Source organism: Mustela erminea, chromosome 14 (assembly GCF_009829155.1).
Source record: "Mustela erminea isolate mMusErm1 chromosome 14, mMusErm1.Pri, whole genome shotgun sequence".
Classification (NCBI taxonomy): Eukaryota; Metazoa; Chordata; class Mammalia; order Carnivora; family Mustelidae; genus Mustela; species Mustela erminea.
The window spans coordinates 17,877,988-17,905,723 of record NC_045627.1 but is presented as its reverse complement, the minus strand read 5'-3'; the positions used below and the strand labels follow the sequence as shown (position 1 = coordinate 17,905,723).

Here is a 27,736-nt window from a genome sequence, read left to right as displayed (position 1 = left end):
ACAGAGACATCCGTGCCCTTTCTGTGAGACGTGACCCCCTCTGCCACCGAGTGCGGACAGAGATGGTGTGCTGGGCTGTGCCCTGTCTATCTGAGGAAGGAATGGGCCACGTGCTGCCGCCGCTGCCATCTGTGGGAGAGGACAGCTCTGGGCACCGCCAGAAGGGCGAGTGCATAAGGACAGGGAGGCACCCAGTAAGGCAAGTCCCCAGAACAGCTTGTCCCTTCTCATGGCAGTCGAACTGCCTGGCCACCCCATCCTTCCAAGTCTGGACGCGGGCAGAACCGTTGGGCTAAACAGGTTGAGAGAGCAGGGGTGTATTTCACAGGCTGTATTTCATGGCTCTGTTTTTCTAGATGAAACCCAGCTCGCATAGTGACCCCGGGCGCCGAAGCCAATGTATTACGAAATTATGGCCACTCTTCACCGTGTGTCAGCATTCTCGATCTTTTCTTTCTGGTATTTATAAAAAAAACAAAAACAAAAACAAAAACACAACAACAACACCAAAAAAACAAAAAAAGACTTCTTGGCTTGCTAAATTGAGATTACAAACCATGTTTGAGTCACAGCCCATAATTTGAAAAGCAACACGGTATTGGTACATAAAGCAGCACCCAGGAAACTTATGCGATCTAGGTCCCGGGGCCCCTCTCCGGAGAATTCTAGTTCAGCCTCAGGGCCCCAGAGCTGCATTTTATGCTCGCCTCACCCGAATTGGACCATGCTGAGGGCAGGAAATTTTGAACCCTGATCTACCCCCACGTGTTTTGAATGGAGGCCCCTTTGGTTGATGTTGGTTGAATAAAGGAACCAATAGAAAAACAGGCCTGGTGATTTAGACTCGTACCCCAGAGATTACTGCTGTTTGGCATGTTTTTAATTCTTTTTTTTTTTTTTTTTTTTGGTGAGGTCACATTTTACTTGAATATAGTTCCAAGCTTATAGAAACAAAGACCCCCATTTATTTATCTTTCACCTAAATTTCTAGTTTAGTCCCTTTTGCATATTCTCGATCTCCTTTTCATCCATCCGTTTACCTGTCTATCATCTATCAATGATCTATCATCTGTCTATCAATAATGTATCATCTATTTATCTATGTGTCTATCCCCTATCTATCAGCCTTAACTAGTATTTTTTTTCTTTTGAACCATCTAAGTGTTCATTGTAGACAAAATGACCCTTTACTGCTTAAGAAACGAAATCTTGCCATTTGCAAAGACATGGATGGAACTGGAGGCTATTAGGCTAAGCGAAATAAGTCCATTAGAGAAAGACAACGATCGTATGATCTCACTGACGGGAGGAATTTGAGAAACAAGACAGAGGATCAAGGGGGAAGGGAGGGAAAAATAAAGCAAGATGAAACCAGAGAGGGAGACAAATCATGGAAGACTCTTCATCTCAGGAAACAAACTGAGGGTTGCTGGAGGGGTGGGGGTAGGAGGGATAGGGTGGCTGGGTGATGGACACTGGGGAGGGCATGTGCTATGGGGAGTTCTATGAATTGTGTAAGACTGCTGAACATAGACCTGTAACCCTGAAGCAAATAATACATTAGATGTTAGTAAAAAACAAATACTCGGTGTGTATTTTCTAAGAATGCAAACATTCCTTCCTGCAAGTTACAGCATGAGGCCCCCCAGACCAGAGGCTAACTGCCAGCTAACTAAACAGTGGGCAAGGCTAATCTCCGAGTGACTCTGTCCTCTCTCCCAGCCCCATCCAGCACACTTCCCCTTGGATCTGTATTACTGTCTCCGATTTTATAATGCAAGTAATCAGATGGTCTCTAGTTTCAGCATTTGTCTTGAGATCCCATATGGAAGCAAGCTTAAATCTTCTAATCCGGGGATTCCCAAGGGCCGAAATTATCTGCCTGCTGCCTCTGAAGATGCTGGGGAAATTCAAATCAAATGCAAATGTCCAGACCTCAGGCCCAGAGCTTCAGTTCACGTAGATGGAGGTCTGTGCCCAGGAATGTGAGTTCTACCACCTCCCCCTCCCCTAAATGGCCCCCGTCAGTCTGGGCTGGCAAGCACAGTTCTCATGGTCCCAGCTGGTAGTCACCCAGCCTCTGCAGGGGCAGTTCCTGGAGTGGTAGACAGAAGCCCCTAGACGCCTGCTCCATGCTGGGAATTTCTGCTTGTTGCAAGTGCTTTCCTGATACTCCTCCCTTCACTTGCTCTCCCGCTGCTCCTGGTCCTGGTTCTGCCCTTCGAAGCACCTTATAGCAAGGTCAACTGGCTGCCTGGCTGGTTCATCATGTAAAGCCATGGAATAGAGAAAAAACAGCAAAAGTATAAAAAAATCACTAAAATCCCACCGCCACGAACACCTTGTTAAGATTTCAGTATAGTTCCTTTGGTCTTCGTACATGTCTACACGTAAAGGCACATTCTACACACCGTGTGTTTTAAGAGAATCGAGATCATAATATGTTGGTCTGAATGTTATGTATTTTGGGTTTCTTCTCTTAACAATACATCATAAGAATTATTCCAGATAGGCAAACTTTTCAAGTGACTGCATTTCACGTCTCTGTTTTGATCTGTTGGAATTTATTCAAACATATGTTTGTATTGACTTAGGTTGTTTCCAGTTTTTCCGCTATAAAAACTAATACCAGAAATGCACATATTGCAAATAAGTCATTGTCTGCATCCTTGATGATTCCTTTGAGCCGGATTCTTAGAAGTGTGATGATTGAGTCAAAAAACATGCTTAAGAAACCACATTGGATACACACTGTCAGCTTACGACGCAAAGAGGCTGTGAACATTTTAACTCCTGTCCCTTTTGATCACTTTTTAGAATTTAGTAATTTTTCAAAAGATGCCACTTTGCATTTCACCATGGTCTTTAACCCACATGCTTTTGTTTACTCATGAAGCAGAACGAGATTGTATATATAGGTAAGTGTGCACTATTTATACATACCTGTCTATAAAGTATATATTTACACTCATGTACGCATGTATACACACATCCATACCCATGTGTATATATTCTGATTACTTAGGCAAAACATGTTTATATATACTGCTTTGTGTGGGTATTTTGTTCCTCTTTTTTGGCCGTTTCTGTTAAATCGGATGTTAAGTAGGAAAGAAATATAGTGAGACAGGGAGTCTCACTCTCATACATGTGTAAATGGCCTTCTCCCCCTTTTGCAAGAAATAACAAATTTCTTCTTCTTTCCTTTTTAAAAAAAATCGTGATAAAATATACACAACATACAAGTTACCATGTTTAAGTGTACACTTCTGTGGCATTAAGTACACTGATGATGTCCTATAACCATCACAGCACTGACCTTCTGTGATTTTTCATCCTCCCTCAGTATAGCTCTGCGTATGCTAAACCCTAGCCCCCCATTCCTTCCTCCCCGCCAGCGCCCAGCAACCACTGTCTCTCTGTATCTGTGAACTGGACTCCTCTAGATACCTCTTCTAAGCGATAGCCAACGTACTTCTGATTGGCTTCTTTCACTCAGTATAAGGTCTTCACGTTTTCATCCGGAGGTAACTTGGGTCAGCATTTCCTTTCTTGCTGACGCGCCATGATTTTCCATGGTATGCAGACAGGGTGTGTTTATGCCTTCATCCATCATGGAAGGAAGGTTCTTCTGCCCTTTGGCTCTTGTGAATCAGGTAACCATGAACTTGGGTGTACACACACTTATTTCAGTCCCCGCTTTCTCTCCTTCAGGGTATATGCCCAGAAGAAGGATTGCTGGGCCGTGTGGTAATTCTACATTTCAGCTTTTGAGGACCCACTATGCCATGTCCCACCGTGGCTGTCCCATACTACCGACGCTCCCACCGGCGGTGCACGAGGGTTCCAATTTCTCCGCATCCTCGCCAGTATGTGTTACGTTCTGGTATGTTTTGCCTTTGTTTGTTTATTTGTTTGTTTGTTGCTAGTAGCCATCTAGTGGATGTCAGGTGGTATCTCATGGTGCTTATTTGCTTTTTTAATCAAATAAAATATGACAGCTTGCCCTGATTTCCAGCAGCTGGAGGGGAAAGTCCATCTGTCATTTGGTGGGGGTGGGAGGGGGTTAGCAGACACTGCTCTCCACACTTTCTAGAATCACACCAGCCCTCGGTGCTAGGAAATTAGAGGAATGGTCTCTAACCCAACACCACCACAATGACCTGACAGCAATCTGTCTACACCCAGGGGCTCTTGCTTCCTGGGAAACTGTGTAGACCGAGTGGTCAGGGTTCTGGCTCTACAGATGGTCTGGCCACCTCCTTAAGGGTCTTCCACTAAGTAGGTTTTCCAGTCTCATCCCCGTCCCAACATGGACCCACTTTCTTTACTCATGAGAACCCTTCAATGAACTGGCTTTAAGGTACTCTGCATATTTCTCTTTTATTAATTTTCAAATTATTGATTATTTAAAACAGGGAGAGGACAGAAAAAATGCAACATATTCCCTTGAACTCACAACTCAGTTTTAATACGTGTTAACATAATGCCTTGTAAAAACGTTTATGTAAGCACAAAAGAGACACGTGCAAACATATTTATTACAGTGGTTGCAATAGTAAAAATTTAAAACAACTCAATGTCCGTCAGTGGGGAAATGGACAAATAAAGTCATAGATTCATTAAATGGAAGAGTGTACATTAATGAATATGGATGAACTAGATCTAAGCATATTAACATGGAAAAATATTAAATACAGAACAGGGGAAGTTCTAAATAACATAAACAATATACTGTAATTAAAAAGCTAAGAGAACACGACCATATTTTTATGAAAACATAAAGTCAAAGTATAAATATATGGGAGTAATAAACAATTTTAAAAACCATATAAGTAACAAAAAATAAATTAATAAAAATTTTAAAATATGGGAGTAGTCTCCTTGTGAGGGAAGGGAGAGACTAAGAGGGAACAGATAGGACTTTTAGCTGTATAATTTATAATGCTTAAAAAAAAATAAAATGTCAAAATTTTAAACTTTTTTTTTTCAAAGACTTTTTATTTATTCCTTTGAGACAGAGAGAGAGAGCATGAGTAGGAGAGAGGGGCAGAGGGAGAGAGGCAGAGGGAGAGGGAGAAGGAAACTCCCCATTGAGCAGATAATACACTTTTACTATAAATCATTGTAAAGTCGTGTTTTAATAATTGATCTGTAAACTTAGCTTTTTCTTTCTGAGAGGTTTAAATATTTATCTACATTTTCCTCTATTTTTTTAAGGGGGAGTACATATTGTTTATATTTACCCATTTAATCCATCTGGAAATTCTCATAATGCGTGGTATAGGATAGAATCCTATCTGATTTCTTTTTTCCCTCCCTCCCTCCCTGCCTACCTACCAAAGAGCTAGCCAAATTTCCTAAATCGTTCGTTCAATAATCTGTTCTTTCTCCTTGCTTTTGAATGCGCCTTTTATCACACTGAGGGCTTTTACAGCCATTATTTTTATTGATTTGTGTTAATTCTAGAATGAATGGTAAACTTCTTTATTTATCTAATTTTATAATATGTCGTAATAGCTGATAGGTCCCATGTTTATGACCTTCTTGCTCATAAACTATTGCCTATTCTTACCTGTTAATTTCTTGATGAACTTTAGAGTTTATTTTTGTGTTAACAATGTCCATTGTGATTATGTTTAATTCACAAATTAATTAGAGGAAAATGAAAAAACTAATAATATTTATGATTCCCCTTTATGGACATGGTATATCTTCCTCCTTATTCAAATGTTTAAAAAATATCATTCAGCAAAATTTCAAAAACATTTCCTTGTATAAATTCTGGATGTATCTTCTTAGATATATTCCTTTGTATTCTATGTTTTTTGTTAATAAAAATATATAAAGATATATTTACATTGAATATTATACCATCTAGGAAAACTATTGGTCTTTGAATATTTGTAATTCAGCCTTTCGAGCTACTTCTCATTAATTCCAGAAATTAGCTCACCTGAGTGTTCTAGGAGTGTAATCATATTAATGGCAATCGTAACTATTTTGTCTTTTTTTTCAAAGATTTTATTTATTTATGAGACAGAGAGAAAGTATGCAAACAGGGGGAGGAGCAGAAGGAGAGGGACAAGCAGACTCTATGCTGGGCACTGAGCCCAAAGTGGGGCTCCATCTCAGGACCCTGAGATCAAGACCTGAGGCAAAACCAAGAGTCAGAAGCTTAACACACTGAGCCACCACCACCCCTCATTTTGTCTCTCTTTCCCCGTGTTCACATTGTTTAAAATAACGTTCCATGTCTTAAGGCATTCCTTAGAAATTTCAAAACATTGATGTGGGGACTTCTTCCCAATTTAATGTGGATGGTTCCAGCGATTTGTTCTTTTTATTCTATGAGATGTATACCTTTTTTTTTTGCATTTAAAAAAACCTTTTTCTTTTCAGTGTTTTCATTTCATTGTTTGCACACCACACCCAGTGCTCCATGCAATATGTCCCTCCACAATACCCACCACCAGGCAGTGATTTGTTCTTAATTGCAATGTTTGTTATGGTTTTAGAATAACCTATCCCTCTAAGGGGGCCCCCTTTTCTGAGTTTACCATAAGCTTTTACCAGTAATCCACGTTCATTTTTTTTTAAGATTTTATTTATTTATTTGACAGAGAGAGATCACAAGTAGGCAGAGAGGCAGGCAGAGAGAGAGAGAGGAGGAAGCAGGCTCCCCGCTGAGCAGAGAGCCCGATGCGGGACTCGATCCCAGGACCTTGAGATCATGACCTGAGCCAAAGGCAGCGACTTAACCCACTGAGCCACCCAGGCGCCCAATCCATGTTCATTTTATGACATAATTTTCAGCATTTATTGAAATAATCTTTATTTTTGTTTTTGCAACTATGAACACGGATTTTTTTTATTTTGTATTATTTTTTCATTTTATTTATTTATTTATTATTATTACTTATTTTATTATTTTTTGTTTTTATTATTTCAACTATTAACACAGATTATCGAACGAATGGATTTCCTAATTATAAGCACATTCTCTTAGATCTTTCTTAGAACTTACTTTTCTCAAATGAGTGACCCTTGCTGATTTTTTTTCTCTACCCTGGTCTTGGCACCACTGACATTTTGTTTTCTGACAACCTTCTGGTTTGCAGCAAATAGTCTGTTTTCCAAAGGGTAAATAAACACGGCCTATTGTAATGGTTAAAACAGTGTTTGAGTTTGAGGTTGTGACTGTCTGATAGAAGTGAGTGCTATACTAGGTCTAACTTTTGTCACCTTTAAATCAATTCTAATAAAAGAAGACCAAGAAAATGAAAATGTAAGCCAATAAGCCTTCATTGCCTGTTGTTGGTAGGCCATAAACCATTGAACAGAATTCGCAGCCATGCAAACTGTGCTGTTTGCAGGGGAAAAACATCGCCTCCCCCACTCTGGCATGCAGTGTGCTCATACAAACACACCAACTACAAAGAAATGGACCCTGGTGCATGCTGTCTTTCTAGAAGCTTCATCTGGCTTTTTTAGAATGTAGTATTCATTGTCACTTAGATGGTTCCTTCTTTTAATCATTGAATTATTCAACAAAAATTTATTTAAGTTCCACTCTATGACCTGTTGTGTGCTTAGATTTTGGATCTAGCACTTTAGATAATTTAGACAGGATCCCTGTCTTTATAGAACTTGCTTACACAGCCATAAGACTCAAGGTTTTTTCATTCTCATTTTTTGTAACTTGTCAGAATTTAGTAATTGTTTCCCATTTCTCTTGCTACATGTTTTAGGTGCATAATCTGGCTTTCTAAGGGCTGGTGGTCTGAATGTTCTCGAATTAGTATTCAGTATGTGCCAGGCAAAATCCTGGATACTGGGGACTCCATAGTGAAGGAGAAAGACAAAAATCTCTGCCCCATGGAGCTTGCTATATTATAGTGAAACCCCAATTCCAAAGCTTTGCAAGATTTATTCAACTTCAATATGCTATGTATACCATACACCACAACATGCTATGTATAGGCACTAAAAAAAAAAAAAGAAAAGAAAGAAAAGAAAAGAAAAAATGAAGCAAGCATTCTGAAAAGGCAGCAATGCAGAAGTTGGTGCAGAAAAGGAATTTCTGGTTCATAATTATTTAAATTGGAATTCACATAACCTCCCTCTCCAGGTAATCCAATTATCTATAGTTCTAATAAAATCATATATATATATATATATATATATATATATATCTTCAGTTTTTCAGGTAGGAGAGCACAAAACAGACACAGCAGGCTCCTGTAGTCTGGCATATTACTTTGCTTGAATTTTTGGCTTCGTAGGCAGAAACCTTTAAATAGTAGGCAAAATGATGAGAAGTGAAGCCCAAGTGTTTATTAGGCAGTTTCCAATGGCAGAGCAGCGCTCCCACATCTTCCCACCCTCCAAATCAGGACTTGCCAAAAACTAGCAGGCAGCATGGAGGAGGAACTTTCTGAGACAGCCTCTCACCTCTGAAGAGGAATGAAGGAGGGGGAGTGCAGAGAAGGTACTGCTGTGATTATCTCCTCTATTGTGGATAAGGCTGGTGCATTTTTGTTCTGTGGGATCATTCTGTATCAGCAACATTTCCCTTTGGTACTTACTAAAATTAGAATAAGAAATGTTAATTAGTTGATTTCATTTATTCGCTGGATCAACAGATTTTTGCTGTGTACTTCCTATATGTCAGGCCCTGCTTTTGTGGGTCTTGCGGTTTGGGTGGCAAGTCGATGACGAGTGAGGAAGTACACATGGGACTGGTATCACAAGACGGGGAAGATTCGATCTGCTCACGGGACATGGGGTGCCGGGTATGTTAATGAGCACGGCAATAAGCTGCAAGAGCATTTTTTCATTCATTCACTCAAGAGTCAACAAGAATTTCTGATCACAAATGACTCTGCGCCCAGACTTACGGTGGCACCTGAAGACAGTCCCTGGAGAATTTGACAAACATTGACCCGGTTTCCTAGCTGGGGTCTAACCGACTGAGCCTCCCAGGCACCCCATCTAACTGAGGGTTAGGTTAATTTAGATTAACCACCAATGCAGTAGTAGTAATGAGAGAGGATTATTTTCTCTTCCTTTTTTTTTTTTTTAAGATTTTGATTTATTTATTTGAGAGCGAGTGAAAGTGAGAGAGACCACAGAGGCAGGGGGAGAAACAGACTTGCCACTGAGCAGAGAGCCCAATGTTGGACTTGGTCCCAGGACCCTGGGATCATGACCTGAACTGAAGGCAGATGCTTGACTGACTGGGCCACCCAGGCCTCTGGAAAGAGGATTATTTTCATAAGTCATAGTTCAGTATGATAATAGTAATAGGACCAGCTAAAATTTATTGAGCACACTCTAGGTTTAGAGCACATGCTAAATGGATATCCTATAGCCCTCAGAATAACCCTAAGGTAGGTAAAATTAATATCTCCATTTTACAGAAGAACACACTGAGACTTAGAGATGAAGAAACTGGTCCAAGATCAACATCTAGTAGGTGGTGGATTTGAGAGGTCACAGAACCCACTACCATGTCATGGAACTTACCAGGAGTTAGGTTTCATTTTTAAACGAAGGCTAGGGACAGGAAATGAATCTGCATACTTAGCCAAACATGTTAAGAATGTGAAAATAACTCACTCCCAGTTTCTACAGTGTTTCGGAGTAAATAATCTCAAGGAGCCTGTCCAAGCATGCAACTTTTTGCCCACGCGCTTGCAAAAGAGAAGACAGTGCTCAGTGCAGAGAACACTCTTATATTTTCCACCTGCCCTACTCCTGGTAATGACCTATCCTGGTTTCTTTTCAAGGACCGCATCTGAACAAACCACCTCACCTCCCAAGCAACAGGTATCTGCTTACCACCTGGAGCAGGACAAGAGAAAGTGGTCCATGGTTGGTCTCAGGTGAACACTACCATTTTGTTAAATGAAGGTTTGCAGAAACCTAGAGTTTTTAATCTTCTGTGTTTCATCGTATCTGCGATCAACACACATGCTAGCCTAACTATCAACTCTCCCAAGTGTTCTGTGTAAATGCAGAGGAATCTGGTCTTAACAAGAGTCTGGAGGCACCAGGAGGATCTGTTCCTCTTCCTTCTACTCCCATTCATCATTGCTATTAAGCATTTATTAAGCATTTACTGTGTGCCCAGCACTCTGCTATAGTTGTGGGCACATTCCTGCTTCCCTACAATCGTATGGGAGGTATGAGATATAATGCTTGAACTCACTTCTCAGACGATGAAGCAGACTGAGGGGTTTTTTAACTGCCTCAAGGTCACACAATGAAGAGCAACGCCTGGATTAAAACACGGATCTGTTGAACTCCAGAGACTCGCTCTTAACTGCAAAGCTACACCGCTGGCCTTAAAGGATTTACAATAAGGCATAGGATCAAGGAACAATGGGCCAGATGTGTGGATCTAAGATAAGCCTGTATTTACATAAAGTGATAGGGCTGAGATTTAGAGGTTCTTAATCTGGGGTTCACAGACCTCTGAGTGTCCAAAAATAGATTGCAGAGGCCTGTAACTCTCTAGGACAGGAGTCAGCAATTTTTTTCTTAAAGGACCAGATAAGCTTTGCAGGCCCTATGGTCTCTGTCGCAATCACGCATACCGTTGTAATGCAAAAATGGCCACAGACAATACAAATGAATGGGCAAGGCTGTGTGTCAATAAAACTTTATTTACAAAAATAGGCAGGGGGCCAGCAGGCTCTACAATGGTGTGCGAATTCTATGTGTCTCTGTGCATTTTCGTTGTTATTAGAAGAGCCATACCTTTCTACAGCTTCTCATGAAGACTGAAAATCCAAGATGGCTATGAACTGGTCTAAATGATCTCCAAGCCCTTCTAAGCTCAGACATTCCCAGATTCTGTGATTCTACATGTGTTTTAAATCAACACTCTCTTAAAGACTCTTTCTCCCTCACAGGTCTTAAGTGGATTATAATCACCCTCCGTGGAGAAGAAAACGAAGAACCTACCACATTCTCACCTTCCCTGTCTTACCTGGCCAGATGGTACCCGCGGGAACACAAACACATTCCTGCCTGGACTATGGCAGCTCAGTCCTGCCCCAGCCTGGTGTGAGGTTTGCTGGGGCGTCTTCTTCTTCCCAGAGATCACATTCTACCTTCTCCTGAGCCTTCTCCGCCAAAAGCCCTCACTTGTCTTGACCACCATGATACGCAGTTTGGACTCGTGGAGTCAGCCGGGTCAGCCCAGATGATGCCTTGGATGAGTTAAACTGACACATTTCTGCATCTGTTCAGGGACACCCTCCCAAGAACACCTAATTCTTTCTCTTCAGATTCCCCAGCTTCTAGAGCATATTATCTACCACCTTTGATGACACAAACACGGAGCTTACCCTGCCTCCCACTCCATGGGACTTGTCTGCTCCCAACTGGACATTGCCGATGATGCTCCATTATGTCAGCCACAGAGCCTGGTACCATGTTTTATGTATATTTTTTAGGTTATTAGCACCGAGATTCCCCCAACGCTCTAGCCAGTTTTAAATTCTCGCATTACTTCTGAAAATCAAAATGACGATGGTCCAGTCACCTCAAATAACAAACCCGATTGACAGCTTTAAATTTTAAGGGGTGAAAAAGAAAAAGATATATTAAAACAGGGAATCACAAATACTATGAATCACAAAGTGAGTCCACTTGGATCCCTGGTTTCTGAGAATGGAAGACTGAGCCCAGAGGAAAAAGCAGGAGAAAAAGCAGAAGGGGAGAAAGACAGGTCAGAGGGCAAGAGAAGGACACCGCGAACGACGAGCCTGACAGGTCCACAGAGGGAAGGACAGGTGCGCGGCGGTCTGCACCCTCGGCCAACTGCGCCTGCGCTGGAGCTCCACATCGCCGGAATGCCGCTGTTTGTCAGAGCGAGCGACCGCCGAGGAAGGAAATAAGCCAGCAAATGAAAATCACGGGAAGATCCATCATTTAGCCAGGACTTGTGAAGACTTTATTCCATATCAGACGCTGGTACCTATCACATCAGGGTTGGTGTCAGCTCTCTGAAATGAAGCCACGTGGTGAGGACCAGATCGCCAACTAGTATTTTGGTTCAGCTTTGGTGACCATGTTCATCGGGCAGCAGTGTGGTGCCCCGTAAATAGAAATGGGTTTTGGAGGCGTGGGCTCCTCTTCTGGCATATATCTTATATATAAAGTACGTATATATGTATATATGTATATGTACTTGGATGAGTATAAAATACCAGATAAATGTAAAATTGACCTTGTTCTTTTTACTTAACAAGGTAGTGGGTAGGCGGGGGGTGGGGATGATGGCATTTTGCACAGAAGGCTTGGTGACTCAAGGAAACGTCTTTTTTTTCCCTCGGTAATATCTGGTCTGGGATTATTACTGCTTTCGCGATGTTTCTAGACATACTTCTCCCCTTCAGAAATGCCAGAGGTGAAAAATACTATTCCGCTGCTATAATTTGTCACCCTGGCTGCCTGAGCAAGAAAGATCTGCATAGATGGTTTAGTAATTAAGCTTTTCAACACGGCATCATAAAGTTTTATTCTGGTGAAGGCTATATTTATCAGCTAACAAGTGTTAAATCACCCCACTGCTCCAGCCGTTTCTCACTTAAATATGCTCCTTTCAAAACAGAGCAGCTTTCCTTGGCTGGCTTGATTTAATAAAAGTTCTTGTTTGGAAATGCCACAGTGCTGTGTGGTCCTGTGGGCTGACAACGGCTCCACATGCTGCCGACCCCGACTCCCCCGGGGTTTGCCCGGGGTCTTCCAGGGCCCCCTGGCCATCTGAATTTCGTGGCCTCCCGGGATAGCTTCCAGCACAAGATATTTTTCTACCCATTTCAATTTCTGAAAGGAAAGAGGTGAAGGAAAATAAAGAACACAAGCAGTGGATACGTTTTATTTCCTTATTTGAGCAGCAGGAAATTGGCCTCTTCCTCTCAGAGACGGATCTACATGTAAAATGAGTTTTTAAAACAACTCAGAATAGCAAAGCAACGATCATCTACATACTAAGCAGGCTTGAGCCTTTTCCTGTAAGTGCCATGGTTTTCTCAAAACACATGCGGAATTATCAGGGAATTAGAGGGAGTATATATTAAAAGTCATCAGTAATGACTTAGACGAATCTTTCCCCTAAGTAACTGCCCCTGCCTTCTTAGGTCCTTTCTTGCTCTTTCCTTTGGAGGATGTGGGCTTGTGGGACGAATGTAACAATTGTTCTTAAGGCTTCAGGAGGCTTTTAATCCAATGGCTCCAGGATGGCATCAGTTAAACACAAGATAGTTAACACATCTGAATGTCTTTTCTGTCATGCTTCGAGGGTAAAACCCACAGGAAGACAAATGTTAATCAAATATGGGCCAAAATGATGAAAGAAATCTCAATATCGGTCATCTTATCAACCCAGAAATCAAATGTAGTTCCCCGTTCCTTTAGTGACAGGTAGCTGGTGTAGAAGGTGGGAATCAATTTCTGTCCAGCCAGCGAGTGACGGGAAACAGGTGGGTCACTGAACCATGTGTGTGATACACTGAACCACTAAGTTGGCAAATATTGAACTATTTTAAGTGCATCTGTTTTCCAGTTCAGTAAATTTTCTTGTTGTATTAAATTCATTAAACTCAACCCAGTCTAAATGCCACAGCACATCCCGGGGACCATAGGAAGGCAGTGGCACCCGCCAGCCAGCAGAGCAAGAGGTAAAGATCGATCTATATTCTCTCAGCTTCTATTTAATTTTTACCTTTCATGTTAGGGCTGAATATATATATATTTTTTTAAGGTGAAAAACTATGACACGACTTGGAGAGTCTACTTGGATCTGGTTATTATGTGAAAACGTGAAGAGGGATTTCTTTATCAGCGAATTGTCCTCCAAACCACAGTCCCAGAAACAACGACATCTATGACCTATGATTCAGGATCATTTAATAACCAGAGAGAGACAGAAATTACTCTCTGTTAGCCACAGTTTGGGAAAATCTTATAGTTCAGCAATTGGCAAAAACACTGAATCAAGGACCAACTTGAAGATTAAAAACGAGGATTAGATGATAATTATTCTTTATCTAGAATGGAAATTTTTCAAAAGAATAAAGGTTTTGGAACATGAACTATTATTTTGATTGGACCTGCTTCTTTGCAAGGGTCATTTGTTATTCTTAACCACTGTTTTTCTCTAACAAGGGGGCGTCATGGCAATTCAGAAACACTGTGAAAGGTGCACGGTACAAGGAATTTTCATTCTAGCGTGGGTTGTAACTGTCAAAATCATAAAATCAATTTAATACTCCATATGAGACATTTTCCAGTAATTTCTCTCAACAAAATAGAAACCAAAATGATCGATAACAGAAACTTGTGAAGACAAAAACCCGAAGCTCATGTAGAGAACAAAGATACAGGTACTAAATGTGGTTCTTTAAAGCTTCTAAAACACACCGGGCAGAAGTGACGCAGCCATCGAAGTTGGACTGGGTGAATGCGTCCCCTCCACACACAAGGAAAGGTTTGAGATGAAGAGTCAACTGGCCATGGAAGTTGGCAGCAGCGTTTGTAACCTGAAGAGGTTAAAAAACAACAACAACAACACAAAAGGATTATGGTTGATGTTCTCTGCCCTCTTGTGCTGCGATGTTAGCACCCACCTGGGGAAATCACCATGTCTCACAAAACTGAGACCCCCTAAGCCCCTGCCCTCACCTAAGGATTCATGCTGACCTTCTCAAACGTTGACATTTTCACTTAGTTGACAAACTTATCAGAAGTCTGTTGAACCGGAAAATTAGTAGGTCATGAGAGGCTTAATTAGTTGGAAGTACAGTTTTTTTTTTTAATAAGGGGGAAATGATATTCATGAAATCATTTACTAATGATAGAGTCTCTGCAACATGCCAGACAAGGGAAACCAAAGAGAGAGGATGGTGTCCTTAGGGAGTTTCCAGTTTAGCCCAGAGTGCCGGCATCGGGCAGCATCTAAGGGCTAAGATAGGGTGAGTAAGAACGCGCTATGGGAACACCTGTGACACCAGGAGTCTCTCTGGATAGAGAAGCTTTCAAAGGGGAGGGGATGAGTCACTTCACTTGAAGTGAATTATGCCCTCATTTTATTATGATCAATTGCAATTTGATTTTTCCCCAGCTTTATTGAAGTAAAATTGACAAATAAAAATTGTATATATTTAATGTGTACAACTTGATGTTTTGATATACATATGTATACATTGTAAAATCATCCAGAATCAAGCTAATATATCCTTCAGCTCACATAGTTACCATTTATCCTTCCTTCCTCCCTCCCTTCTTTCTGGTAAATCACTTTAGGATCTATTGTCTTAGTGAATTTCAGGTACACAGTACAGTATTGGTAAGTAAGTCATGTTGCTGCATATTAGATATGGGCTCACCCTGTGTAATGGGTGATTTGGACAAGCATCTCATTCCCCCCTCCCACCGGCTCCTGGCCTTCACTGTTCTACCCTCTGCTTCTATGAGTCTGACTAGTTTAGATTCTGCATAGAAGTGAGCTCATGAAGCATTTGTCTTTCCATAGCTAATAATCTTGAAATCGGCTGAAAAGACCTTTAAGTGGCTAAAACAGACAACACAGAGTATAGATACTGAAACATAGACTTCAGTTTTCCGTCAGAGCCTTCAAATTCCTACTTTGTTTTATTTTAATTTTGTAAAGATTTTATTTACTTATTTATCTGAAAGAAAGAGACTGAGAGGGCATTTGTGCGAGTAAGGGGAGGAGCAGAGGGGGAGGGAGAGGGACAAGCAGGCTCCGTGCTCAGTGTGGACCTGGATACAGGGCTTGACCTCATGACCCTGAGATCATGACCTGAGCTGAAATCAAGAGTCAGATGCTTAACTAAGTCAGCCACACAGGTGCGTCTAAATTCCTACTTTGGATAGAATTTAAACAGGTTGGATTATTTGATTTGCCAGTGAAACACTATGCGAAGAAGAAGACCGTTAGGTACTCAAACATATTGATGATTTCAGAATGCAATAGCTGATAATCTGAAAACAAGGGATGCCATTTAAACATTCAGAAACCAGATAAGACTGGTTGGAAGCTTGGCAGTCTGGGGCCACTGAATAGAGGTGCAAATAATGTTCTCACTCCTATTAGACCATGAGGGTGTTGGCTTTGTTTTCCCACAATCACCAGCGATCCTGATGATGGCCCCAATATTCAAGAACAAGTTCTAATACGCATAAAGTATTCCTTGTTAGCATTTCTTGAAAGTGTGCCACATGCCAGTGCATTACACGTGTGCCCATTTAATAAACACGGCCTCACTGTCAGTTACTACTGTTCACATTTTATAGAGGAGAACTCTGAGACTCAGAGATTATCACCTGCCTGAGGACAGAGATTGATGACGTGAAGAAACAGATTCAAACAGAGCAAGTGGACTCCAGAACTCACCCTTGTGACACATTCAGAAACATTTCCGTGAAGACTTGATTTAAATAAAACAAACAAAAATGTTTGATAGTCACTGATAGTTTTACACATCTGAAAAATTCATATAAACAGGGTAACTCATTCATACACTGATACATGTATGCACATAGGTATCATACAAAGTAATGCACATGCACATATATGTATAATTTTTAAAATAAAGCAAAAACGTTTGATAGTCTCAGCTTAATGCATCTAGAAAATCACATAAATGGGATAACTCATTCATAGTATTCCTATATACATACATATGTGTGTGTCTATGTATAATTTACACACACACACACACATAAATCTCCATTTGTGGTAAAGCTTTGATACATTCCAGTTGACATCCCTGTCCAGATAACCAGCACTACTGCACATTAACCGATATTAAGCAGGAGGGAGCCAAAGGGAGAAAGCCCTGCCCAGGGGGAGCGCACAGTGTAGCAGTGCGGTGTAATTCCATTCCATGAATGTTAAATGTCAGATGCTAGGTCACGTGGCTGGACGACCCGGCTGCTGATTGGGCAGCCTACAGTTTGGGGAGGAAATCAATCTCATTGCTTTTAAGTAGAATCGCCTCTTCTGCAACGACCCAAGGAGGAAACTTTGAAACACGAAGTGTGTGTTGGCAAGGTCCTTCCCCCAAGGGAAGGAGAGAGAGAGGCAGTGGTGGGAGCCCACGAAGGCCAAAGCCACAGTCTCTCGCAGTAACGCAGCCTTTGGCTCTGCCTCCCGCTGCAGGGAGGGACCAGACCGCAATGACTGTGTTGGGAGAGCTGTCAGAGCTGAGACCCCCTTCGGAAATCCAGATGCCTCGGCCCACGGCCCACATGTGCACCAAGGCTGGTCAGAAAAACCTTTCGCCACCGACACTGATGCTCTGGGGTCGCTAAGGCAATGTTTCTCTCTGCGTACTGGACATACACATCCAAGCAGAAAAAGCGGTTTTCTTTCCAAGCGTTTCATCCGGCGTCGATGTGTTTTGTGTCTTCTCCTCACCCGCAGAATGAAACCTCCTCCCTCCCCGTGGACGACCTCCATGACCAAGTCTTACACAAACCTGCTGTCTCATCTTTTTGCTCACCTTTGCCACATATCCTGTCTACATTCACACTGAGCTGCTTCACACACACCCTTCTTTGTCCTGTGTCTGTGACTTTGCACCAGCCGTCCTGCGGGGTGATGTTGTGCCGCTCCCCCTCTTCACTGCTGAGGAAATGGTTGCCCTTCTAGAAGAGCCCAGAAGTCACCTGCACTGAGGTCTTCTTGCTCCACTGGGTTAAGGGCCTTTGCAACATGTTATTTTATGACGTTACGTGTTATTTTGCACTGTCATTATGTCCAGATTTGTCTCCCTTCCTAGACTACGTGCTTCAAAGAGCAGGGGTTGGGCTGCACCAATCCTTGTGTCGAAGGCTGGGGATGGCAGCGTCTAGCCTCTATGATGTGTGCAGTGGATGTTTATGGAGTTAAACAAGAAAAGACAATATTGTACACACCATTGATCAAATGAAAGTCTTCACAGGGAACCATCTACATGGGAAGTGTTGTTCAGAGGCTCCCACTAAGGGGGCAGAAGCTCAAACAGAAGAGACTGTAATTAGAATGCTCTCAATAGCGACACATACAGGGCTGTCCCCTCACCTCGGACTGTGAACTGTTTCATGTGAACATCTCATGTGCATGTATGACGTGGAACCACACAAAGCTGCTGATTCTGTAGGTCAGCAATGTTAAATATTGTCCGTCTCCATATGGTTTAACCTAACGATTTCTTTGTATTGTGATTATTAGCGGTAAAAACACACCCAAGAAGTCCCTTTGGTGTAAGAATGAAATTAAAGATGACAAGAGAGAGGAGCAGACCAGAAGGCTAATGGCGACTTAAAAGTGGGGATTATCAACGAAGTTGAAGGTGATAATTAGCAAGAAATAATCCAGTGACACACTTGGCGACGTGCATTCTTCCTTCCATACCTAAGCTGACAGCTCAGACTGTCAGGCATCTACCCAAACAGAACAATCTTGCTGTGTGGCCTCAAACACGGCTCTACTTTGGGTTGATCCATTCTAGTTGGCTGTCCACAGCCCATGATTGGGTTCCTCAAAACCAGCCTTTCTGAAATATGACACTAAGTGACATCCATGTGGTGTGGCAAGAACGGAACTGTCACCCATTGTAGTCCAAGACGCGCAACCAACCCATTAAGAAGATATGGACAATATTTCAACAATTAGCCCCTTACTACTGCATTTCCTCACTTGTCACGGATGTAAATTATGCCGCATTTCACTGGATCTAAGGCACAGTCAGCCTGAAGAGGCACCAATAATTTGGGCACCAATGAGGAAGAAAAATGGCGGCAGCGTGACAGGAAGCTCTTGTACTTATCTACAAGTAGCTCTTCTGCAAAACTAGAAAGGACATACAAGAGGGATATGGTTAAGCCTTTCCAAAAAGGTCTTCACACATAGAGCATGACTTCTCCACTCTAACTCAGACTTGTCCACATCCATGCTTTTCCCCATGTCACAGTCTGTCCTCTGTGCCTCCTATAGTATTTCTTACATGAGTGCTCCCCTGAATTGTACTTTCTGGCTTTTTTTCTGAGCCACTGATACCTGTCTTGCAAGTTCCAGTCATGTACTTTCTCTGTGGTGGGAAAGAAAATTTTCCAGACAGCAACCAAGACTCATACCCTCTTCTCGAATGGTCCTCAAATAATTTGTTAATTAAAATATCAAGGGGTTGCCTTGGCGGTCCCACTGTTAAACCACCCCAAACAGTCAAGTTCACATGTGTGAAAACAACCTCCTGACGGTGTCCTGGTGTATGCCGACACCATGGCATCTCATAAGCAATGAAATACTGAAACATAAAATGGGGTGAGGGGGTCGGGTGATGGGCATTAAGGAGGGCACTTAATGGAATGAGTCCTGGGTGTTGTATGCAACTGATGAATCACTAAATTCTACCCCTGAAACTAATTTTTAAAAAAATGGGGGAAGTACTGTAGGCTGAGTAAATGCATTACAAGTCCAAAGGTAATGAGCAGCAGGATCCTTGAAGTGGGGCCTTTTCTGGTCCCAGGGTCCCAGGGTCCCAATGCGACTATCTTCAGCGCTGCTAGTTTAAACCCTCCACATTCTCAGTTTACCCAAAGGACCAGTCTCAGGGGAACCGACAGAGACAGACTGGCTATCCGAGGATCGATGTGTTCCTTTTCAAAGTGTAAACGTACGGATTCCAGGACCCTGTGGGGTTGTCTTCCCAGCCCATTCATCTCCTCACTTTCTGCAATCGGGGTGACCCCCTTGGCCCGTGTCCTGACAGGCATCACTGATCGATGGTGGCATTCTTCCCCACCGGGCCTAGATGTGGCCGCAGCATCCTTCTTACCCGATGGCTTCAGGCAGATCAGCTGGAGTTGGCACTTGAGAGGAATCCTATAAAGCTCTCCTGGCTTCGAAGCTGGCAGAGCAACCACCTAATTACAAATAAGCGAATTAAATGTTCTTCACTGTTTGTTTTTTTCTCTTTTCTCATGAAGCCAGGATAATCTGAAGCATTGCCTTTGTCCAGACCAGACATGTTTCGGAGCTAAGAATTAGGAGCCCATCAGGAGCGATTTCCTCTAGATGATGCCAGACGCCTGCTTCTCGTTTCTTCTAATAACCTTCTAATAACCATCCCCAGCCCTGAATTCCTAACGTCCTTCCACATTCCTGTCCCTCCGTGGATCACACTGGGACTTTGCTGTGTGAGAATAAAACAGGTGCTTTGGTTCCTCCCACAGTACTGCAAAACTGCGCATCGTAACTATCAGGGCTCGTGGGAAAAGTAGGGTTGGAGCAGACGGTTTAAAATCTACCAAGCTCGGACCGGAGTGCTAACACAAACAGTACTCATCACAGTGAAGTGATCAGCACAGTGGATGTTCTCCCAGTCTCTGCATCTAGGGACATCTCTGTATCCTGAAGTCTGGGGCTCAGGCTTCCTCCTCTAAGATATAGGTCCTGGGCAGCAGTTGCTCCTAAAAGACTTTTTTTTTTTTTTTAAGATTTTATTTTGAGAGAGAGAAGGGAGAGGTAGATACAGGTTTCCTGCTGATCAGGGAGCCCGATGTAGGGCTCCATCCCAGGACCCTGAGATCATGACCTGAGCCGAAGGCAGCCACCCAACCGACTAAGCCACCCAGGCACCCCTGAAAGACACCACTTTGATCTAATTTTAAATTATTTAAAATATCCAGGATGCAGCCTTCTTCCTCGTTTCATTGAGGGGGGACGGTCTTTATGATCTCTTCATCAGCAGCAACAGCTTTGCTGAAGCCCTTACAATGGTGGAAAACCCAGCAGTTGCTAAGGCCTCCGTGACAAACACAGTTTGCCCTAGAGGAAGGCACCTCTGGAGGCTTTCAGGCTTTTTTCCTTCAGACCTCCCTATTTGCTAAGGCTTCCTCTTGGCTGGTGAGGAAATTCACCCAGATTGCTTGAAAACATACACATGTCCAATACTATTCCCAAGGACACTGATTTCCTAGTTCTCAACTGCATTTGAAATAATTCATATTAAAATTAAAAAAAAAAACCAACAAGGTGCTATAAAAGACTGAGTAATTTTTTGGCTTTCTTACGTTGCCTTACACTCCTGAGGGTCACGTTAATTGGACTTGGGTATGCCTGCATCTGCACAAACGGAGATGTCTGAGCCCTCCCTTGTGCTTTTGATAATCACATTGAAAGTTTTAAAGTGATTCTAAGAATTCCAGGGTTGGAGGGTAGCTCTTGCCTCCGATTGTTCCTGGCGTGCAGGGAGAGCTTACTGACTCCTAGTCGCACACTAAGGACTGGGGCAAACCCTGAGTAACTGCCCTTCGGAGGTATGGCCCACACTGGCAGTATGCACCACACAGAGGACTGAGATGGCATGGGCTTGACTCTTATATTTCCTCACTTCCTCTACTCTGCTGCCAGGATGAACTTGAAGCCATGCCACAGTACATAAACAGCAGAAATTGAATATTTGGTTAACTCATTCTTTTATGGCCCTGATGCAAAGCTCAAAGGTAGTGGTTCCCAAAAGTCAATCGATGGCAAGAAGAGAAAAAATAAGAATTATGAGCTTTTTCATGGAGTGAAATGTATTCTATTTATAAATTGGTTATGAGGTTATATCTTTACTATTTCTTTCTTTTTTCTTTTTCTTTCTTTCTTTTCTTTTTTTTTTTTTTTTTTGGTGTTTAAATTCTTAATGGCAGAATGCAAAGATGGCAATATTATAGTGGTTCCCAAAACATTCAGAGGGATTTTGCTGGTCCATGAAATAACAATGCTTGGAACCACAGCTGTGGGGCGAGGCACTTGATGGGACTCCGAGAACAGAGATGCTCAGCCCAAGGAAGTTTTCTGTAAAGGGGGTGGGGGGCCGTGGGAGCCGAGGTCAGCTTGGAGAAACCACCAGTAATCTCAGGTAATACCACATAACCTTGGTTTGGACTCAGTGAGTGGATGAGTAACTTAAAAATGGAATAAAATCTTGTGTACAACTCATTTCCCAGAAACTTGTGCAATCCTCGTCTAGCCACATCTTCATCTAGCTAGGACTGGAATCTGGGATAATTCATCCTTCATCCGCTCACCTGTGGCTAAATACTCAGGTAGTAAACGTAAGGCTTTAGAGAAGAATTGGGGTTGGGGGAAAAGGCTTCATCAAATGCGGAATAAATACCAACCTTCACACTGTATGAGGCTGGAGAGAAAATGTGGCCTGTGTTGATTCTGTGTATACATTTCCCCATTCCTACCATGTTCCCAAGGCCCTGGGTTGAAGCATGTATCACATGCCTGTTTACAAAACCAGGCAGAAATGTAAACAAACGAAGGAGAGACCACGGCTTGTGCGTATGTTAGTGGAAATGTCTGTTTACATCTTTATAGACAGGGATCGAGCCCAGGCACTCTGAAAGGATGAGACCTCACTCATGGGTCAGTGGTGAAAAATATTATCAACCCCTCAGCAGATTTTTCCTTAAGAAAAAATTCTATGGGCCAAACGAAAAATGTAATGTTTCTCTCTCTTTCTTTTATTTCTTTAAAAGTCCCTTTGGGCGCTAATGAAAATGCCATAAAATGTTGCTGCATCCTCTACACTTAACTCACCAAATTGCAATTTGGTAAGAAATATTTGTTATTTAAAGGCCTTGTAAGTTCTCAGAAACAGTGAGCGACGAGGGTTGTTTTGTTGAGGAAATTTTTTTTTTTTTTTTTCATTTTCATCTTCCCTGCGTCTCCTTCTCCATGTTACGTGGCTGGTGTTGATTATTTGCTGAAAGAATGTGTGCACATGAGGCCACCGAAAACTAATCCAAACTTTTCAAAGTTTTAAATTCTGTGTTCAAATGGCCTTTAAACGTGGAGGTACATTTTTCCCCCCCTCTATGATAATAATTTTCTTTAGTTTTTAGTTTCTTTAATTTTCGTTAGACACAGCCCACAATGCTTCCGGTTCTTGTCAAAGCGGCAGTGAGCCCGCACAGACATAAAGTCTAAATATTCCTTTAAATACCTTCCTTTCCTGGGACCCAGAGAAAGCATTCGAGAAAGCTCTAGGTGTCAGGGAGGAAAGAAACCAAGTCTTCCGGCTGACTTAGACAAGTTCTGTCTGTAACTTTTAAAAATATTCTCATTGAACAGTCAACTCTCTGTGCTCAGATGTTGTGGCACCACCCAAGGTCCTACACATATGGAATATACTTGCATGATTAAGACACGTGATGATACCGGTTATTTCTTAACCATGCGTTGTGTATTACTGAGAAGAAGCGACACTGAGAACTGGGATAATAATGATAAATGGGGGGGCTGATGATTCCACTTAGTCTGTTTTTAGGTATATTTTCTTTACAAAAAAATCGCACTTCAGGGCGCCTGGGTAGCTCAGTGGGTTAAGCCTCTGCCATCGGCTCAGGTCATAATCCTAGGGTCCTGGGATTGAGCCCCACATCGGGCTCTCTGCTCAGTGGAGAGCCTGCTTCTCCCTCTCTCTCTGCCTGTCTCTCTGCCTATTTGTGATCTCTCTCCCTATCAAATAAATAAATAAAATCTTAAAAAAAAAATCCCACTTCTTGTGGCCCCTGGTGTTGGAGGCTTTCCGTCTGTATCAGTCTATGCCTTAGTCCTTTGTGTTCTTCAGGAGCATATCAACAACCATGTGCTCTGCTCTCCTGCGGAGACCAGTGCATTGCTAATGGGTTTTTAAGCGTTAGGTTCATCATGTCCTCCTGCCTCTGTCCGATGCGTCTCTCTGGTGTTCGATGATACTTAATGGTGATTTCATGAAACCATTGCTTTGTTGTACTTCAGGGAAAGGTCTGCTCGTGTGGCAGGTTCCTGGTCGCAGGGCTCTGGGTCTGGGACTGTGCAATGCCGCTGTAAAATTACTATTGGTCGGAATACCCTAGGTGTGAAGAAAGTGATGTGGTTTGGTCAATTCTCAGTGGAGCTTTTCTCTTTATTGCTATTTGTCTATTCTATTTTAATAAACCAAGGGGTAGACGCAGGGAGAAGGAGCCGCAAATCAATTATATGAGCCATGTAGCAGCTTTAGCGGGGCTTGAATGGCGAAGGACGTACTTCACCGAAATTGTATATTCAATTCCTGAGGTCTACATTGAATCTGTTCAGATCTATTCTACCCTTCAGAGTCCTGAAAACACTGGAGCCGTCTATTTCGATGAGGAGTTGTTCACAAGCACACAATCAAGAATGAGATACTGTTTTCTCTAGTGCTCTTGCAGTAATAACAGACAAAACAATGGTTGTATTGCAGTCCCCTTTAAAGTTTTTAATTTAACAGGAGACTGTCCTGCCCTTCAGCCAGGTTTAGTATATTGATGCATTAACTCTTCAAATATGTGCAGTCGGCGAGCCTGTGGAGGGTGCTGGGGGTTGGGGGAGGCACCATTTTTTAGGCAAAAGGTGATCTAAAGACTGGGATCCTTTTCATTTCATTTAAATATAAATGTTGTGCCACAGCCTCTCAAAGGATCCAGTTACTCGGGATCCTAGGATACAGAGGACAAAAATGCTTTTGATCTGTGAGTCTAGTCATGATGCTAAAGTCATCCAACCTACTCAAGGGGGCTTAATCACTACTTCTCCCCCATTTAGGGCAGCCCAGTTCCCCACCCTTCGATTCCTTCTTCATCCTCCCCAGACTCTGTTTCCCTTCCTTTTCTTGATGACCCAGAAGCATGACCCTTATTTCTTTCTGGTCCTCACTTGTGCTGAATGAACCTACGGGCTTTTTGTTTGTGCTGTGAGATTTTGGTGGAAAGAGTGCCGCCATTTTGATCTTCAGCTCCAGAAACAACCCCCCTTCCACTTCCACTGCTGTGAGATTAAAAGAGTCAATGCTTGTGCTCCTCAGAGAAACAATAACGGAAGACAAAAAAATGAGTGGTTTGAAAAGTCAACTTAATTGAGGTATACATTATATATGGTGAAATTCACCCTTTATGTGTACTGTTCTATAAATTTTAACAATGTACACAGTCATGTCAACTACCACAACAATGATATAGAGAACATTTCTGTTCCCCCTGAAAATTTCCCTTCTGCCCCTTTGTAGTTCATCTCCTTCTCCAAGTCATGGCCCCTGGTGACCATTGATCAATTTTCTGTCCCTACAGTTTTGCCTGTTTCGGGAAGCTATACAGGTAGACTGATACGATAGATAGCCTTTGTGTATGGCTGCTTTCATTCGGATAAAGCTTCTGAGATTCACTCATGTATTGCAGATAGTAGCAGAATGTTTCATTTTATTACAGACTCGCTTTTCATGTATGGAGTTAAAACCTTTTGCCCACGTACCAGGCGACGAATATTTGGGCTATTTCCGGGTTTGGGGCAATTCTTGATAAAGTTGCTGTTAACACTTGCAAATAAGTTTTTATATGGATGTATGTCTTCATTTCTCTCCTGTAAATCCCTAAGAGTGGGGTCCTTGGGTCAGAGGGCAAGTGTGTATTTCATTTTGTAGGAAACTGTGAAAGTGTTTTCCAAAGGGGCTGCTGCCATTCTGCATTCCCACAGCGAGAGGGGAGGATTCCATTTACATCCTCACCAGCACTTGGTACCTTCAGTGTTTTGGAGCTGAGCCATTCCAGTAGGTTGCTCATAGAATCTCATTTCAGTTTTACTTTACATTTCCTTAATGACCAATGATGGTCAGCATTTTTGTGTGTGCTTACTTGCCACCTAATCTCTTTGTGTGTGTGTGTGTGTGTGTGTGTGTGGTAAAATACACAAGACATTAGTAGTAGCCACTGGCAAACACTTACCAGGTTTCTGTCTCTATGCATTGGCCTATCCAAGCGATTTCATGTAAGTGGAATCATTCACCATGTAGCCTTTGTGTCTGATTTCTTTCACTCAGGACAATGTTTTCTTTATTCTTTTTTTCTTTAAATTTATTTATTTGACACAGAGAGAGATCACAAGTAAGCAGAGAAGCAGGCAGAAAGAGAGAAGGGGGAAGCAGGTTCCCTGCTGAGCAGAGAGCCCAGTGTGGGGCTCAATCTCAGGACCCTGAGATCATGACCAGAACTGAAGGCAGAAGGTTAACCTGCTGAGCCACCCAGGTGCCCGGAGGACAATGTCTTCAAGGTTTATCCACATTGTAGCATTTATCAATACATCATTGCCTTTTCTTTTTTTGTCCTTCAAATGTTTAATACGTGTATTTCTACATAATTTCCCCTGGGTCCTCTGATTAGAAATATGTTGAAGACATATTTCCCACCTAACGACTGTTTTGTTTTTTTTTTAAAGATTTTATTTATTTATTTTAGAGAGCGAGAGAGCAGGGGGAGGGGCAGACCCAATGTGGGGCTCAATCCCAGGACCCCGAGATCATCACCTGAGTTGAAACCAAGAGTCAACCCTTAATTGACTACCCAGGTGCCCCCTTAATGACTGGTTTTTATTTTAATTTTTTATTTTTTTATTAACGTATAATGTATTATTTGTCCCAGGGGTACGGTCTGTGAATTATTAGGGTTATGTACTTCACAGCTCTCACCATAGCACATACCCTCCCCAATGTCCATAACCCAACCACCCTCTCCATACCTCCCTCCCCCCAGTAACCCTCAGTTTGTTTTGTAAGATTAAGAGTCTCTTATGGTTTGTCTCCCTCCCGATCCCATCTTGTTTCATTTGTTCTTTTCCTACCTTCCAAACCCCCCACATTGCATCTCCATTTCCTCATATCAGGGAGATCATATGATAGTTGTCTTTCTCCAATTGACTTATTTCACTAAGCATAGTACCCTCTAGTTCCATCCATGTTGTCGCAAATGGCAAGATTTCATTTCTTTTGATGGCTGCATAGTATTCCATTGTATATATTTATATATACCACATCTTCTTTATCCGTTCATCTGTGAATGGACATCTAGGATCTTTCCATAGTTTGACTATTGTGGACATTGCTGCTGTAAACATTGGGGTGCAAGTGCCCCTTCGGATCACTACATTTGTATCTTTAGGGTAAATACCCAGTAGTGCAATTGCTGGGTCATAGGGTAGCTCTATTTTCAACTTTTTGAGGAACCTCTATGCTGTTTTCCAGAGTGGTTGCACCAGCTTGCATTCCCACCAAAAGTGTAGGAGGGTTCCCCTATCTCTGCATCCTTGCCAGCATCTGAATGACTGATTTTTTAATTGAGGCATAATTGATATTTTTTATGCTTCAATGATAATCTATCTTATGGATATACAATATTTTGTTTATCCATTCATGTCCATGATGGACATTTGACCTATCTCCACCTTTAGTTATTGTGAATAGGGCTCCTATGAACATTTGTGGACGCAGTTTTGTTTGAACATTTTCAACTCTTTTGGTTATATAGGAGGGGGATATTTTGGTTATCTTGCAATTCTCTGTATAACTTATTGAGGAACTGCCAAACTGTTTTCCACGATGTCCAAACAATTTTATATGCCCACCAGCAAGGTAGGAACATCCTAATTTCTCCACATGCTTACCAGCATTTGTTCTTTTCCTTTTCTTTCTTTCTTTCTTTTTTTCTTTCTTTCTTTCTTTTTTTTTAAATTACATGCATCTTAGTGGTTATAAGATGTTCTCTCATTGTGGTTTTCATCTGCATTTCCCTAATGACTAAGGACACTGGGCATCTTTTCCTATGTTTCTTGACCATTCATATCTCTTCTTTGGAGAAATGTCTATTCAAGTCCTTGACCCATTTT

The 27,736-nt window shown here is 42.1% G+C and overlaps 1 protein-coding gene and 1 long non-coding RNA gene across 7 annotated transcripts in view; one reads left to right on the top strand and one right to left on the bottom strand.

Moving 5' to 3' along the window:
• LOC116573365 overlaps positions 1-27,736 on the top strand; it is a 374,338-nt gene that overhangs the window by 224,603 nt on the left and 121,999 nt on the right. The window lies entirely within an intron of this gene.
• The window catches only part of RNLS (renalase, FAD dependent amine oxidase), a 263,258-nt gene continuing 242,260 nt past the window's right edge, over positions 6,739-27,736 (bottom strand). Inside the window, exons 7-8 of one of the 6 annotated variants that reach the window (XM_032313445.1) lie at positions 14,404-14,555; positions 6,739-6,784 (exon numbers count right to left, since the gene is read on the bottom strand). In XM_032313445.1, coding sequence (XP_032169336.1) covers position 6,784; positions 14,404-14,555 — 153 coding nt within the window. In that variant the 3' untranslated portion in view covers positions 6,739-6,783. Of the gene's footprint in view, positions 6,785-13,767; positions 14,556-23,602; positions 23,919-27,736 lie in introns of those variants that run through there. The other 5 variants (XM_032313444.1, XM_032313443.1, XM_032313442.1 and 2 more) reach the window with 5 other exon arrangements.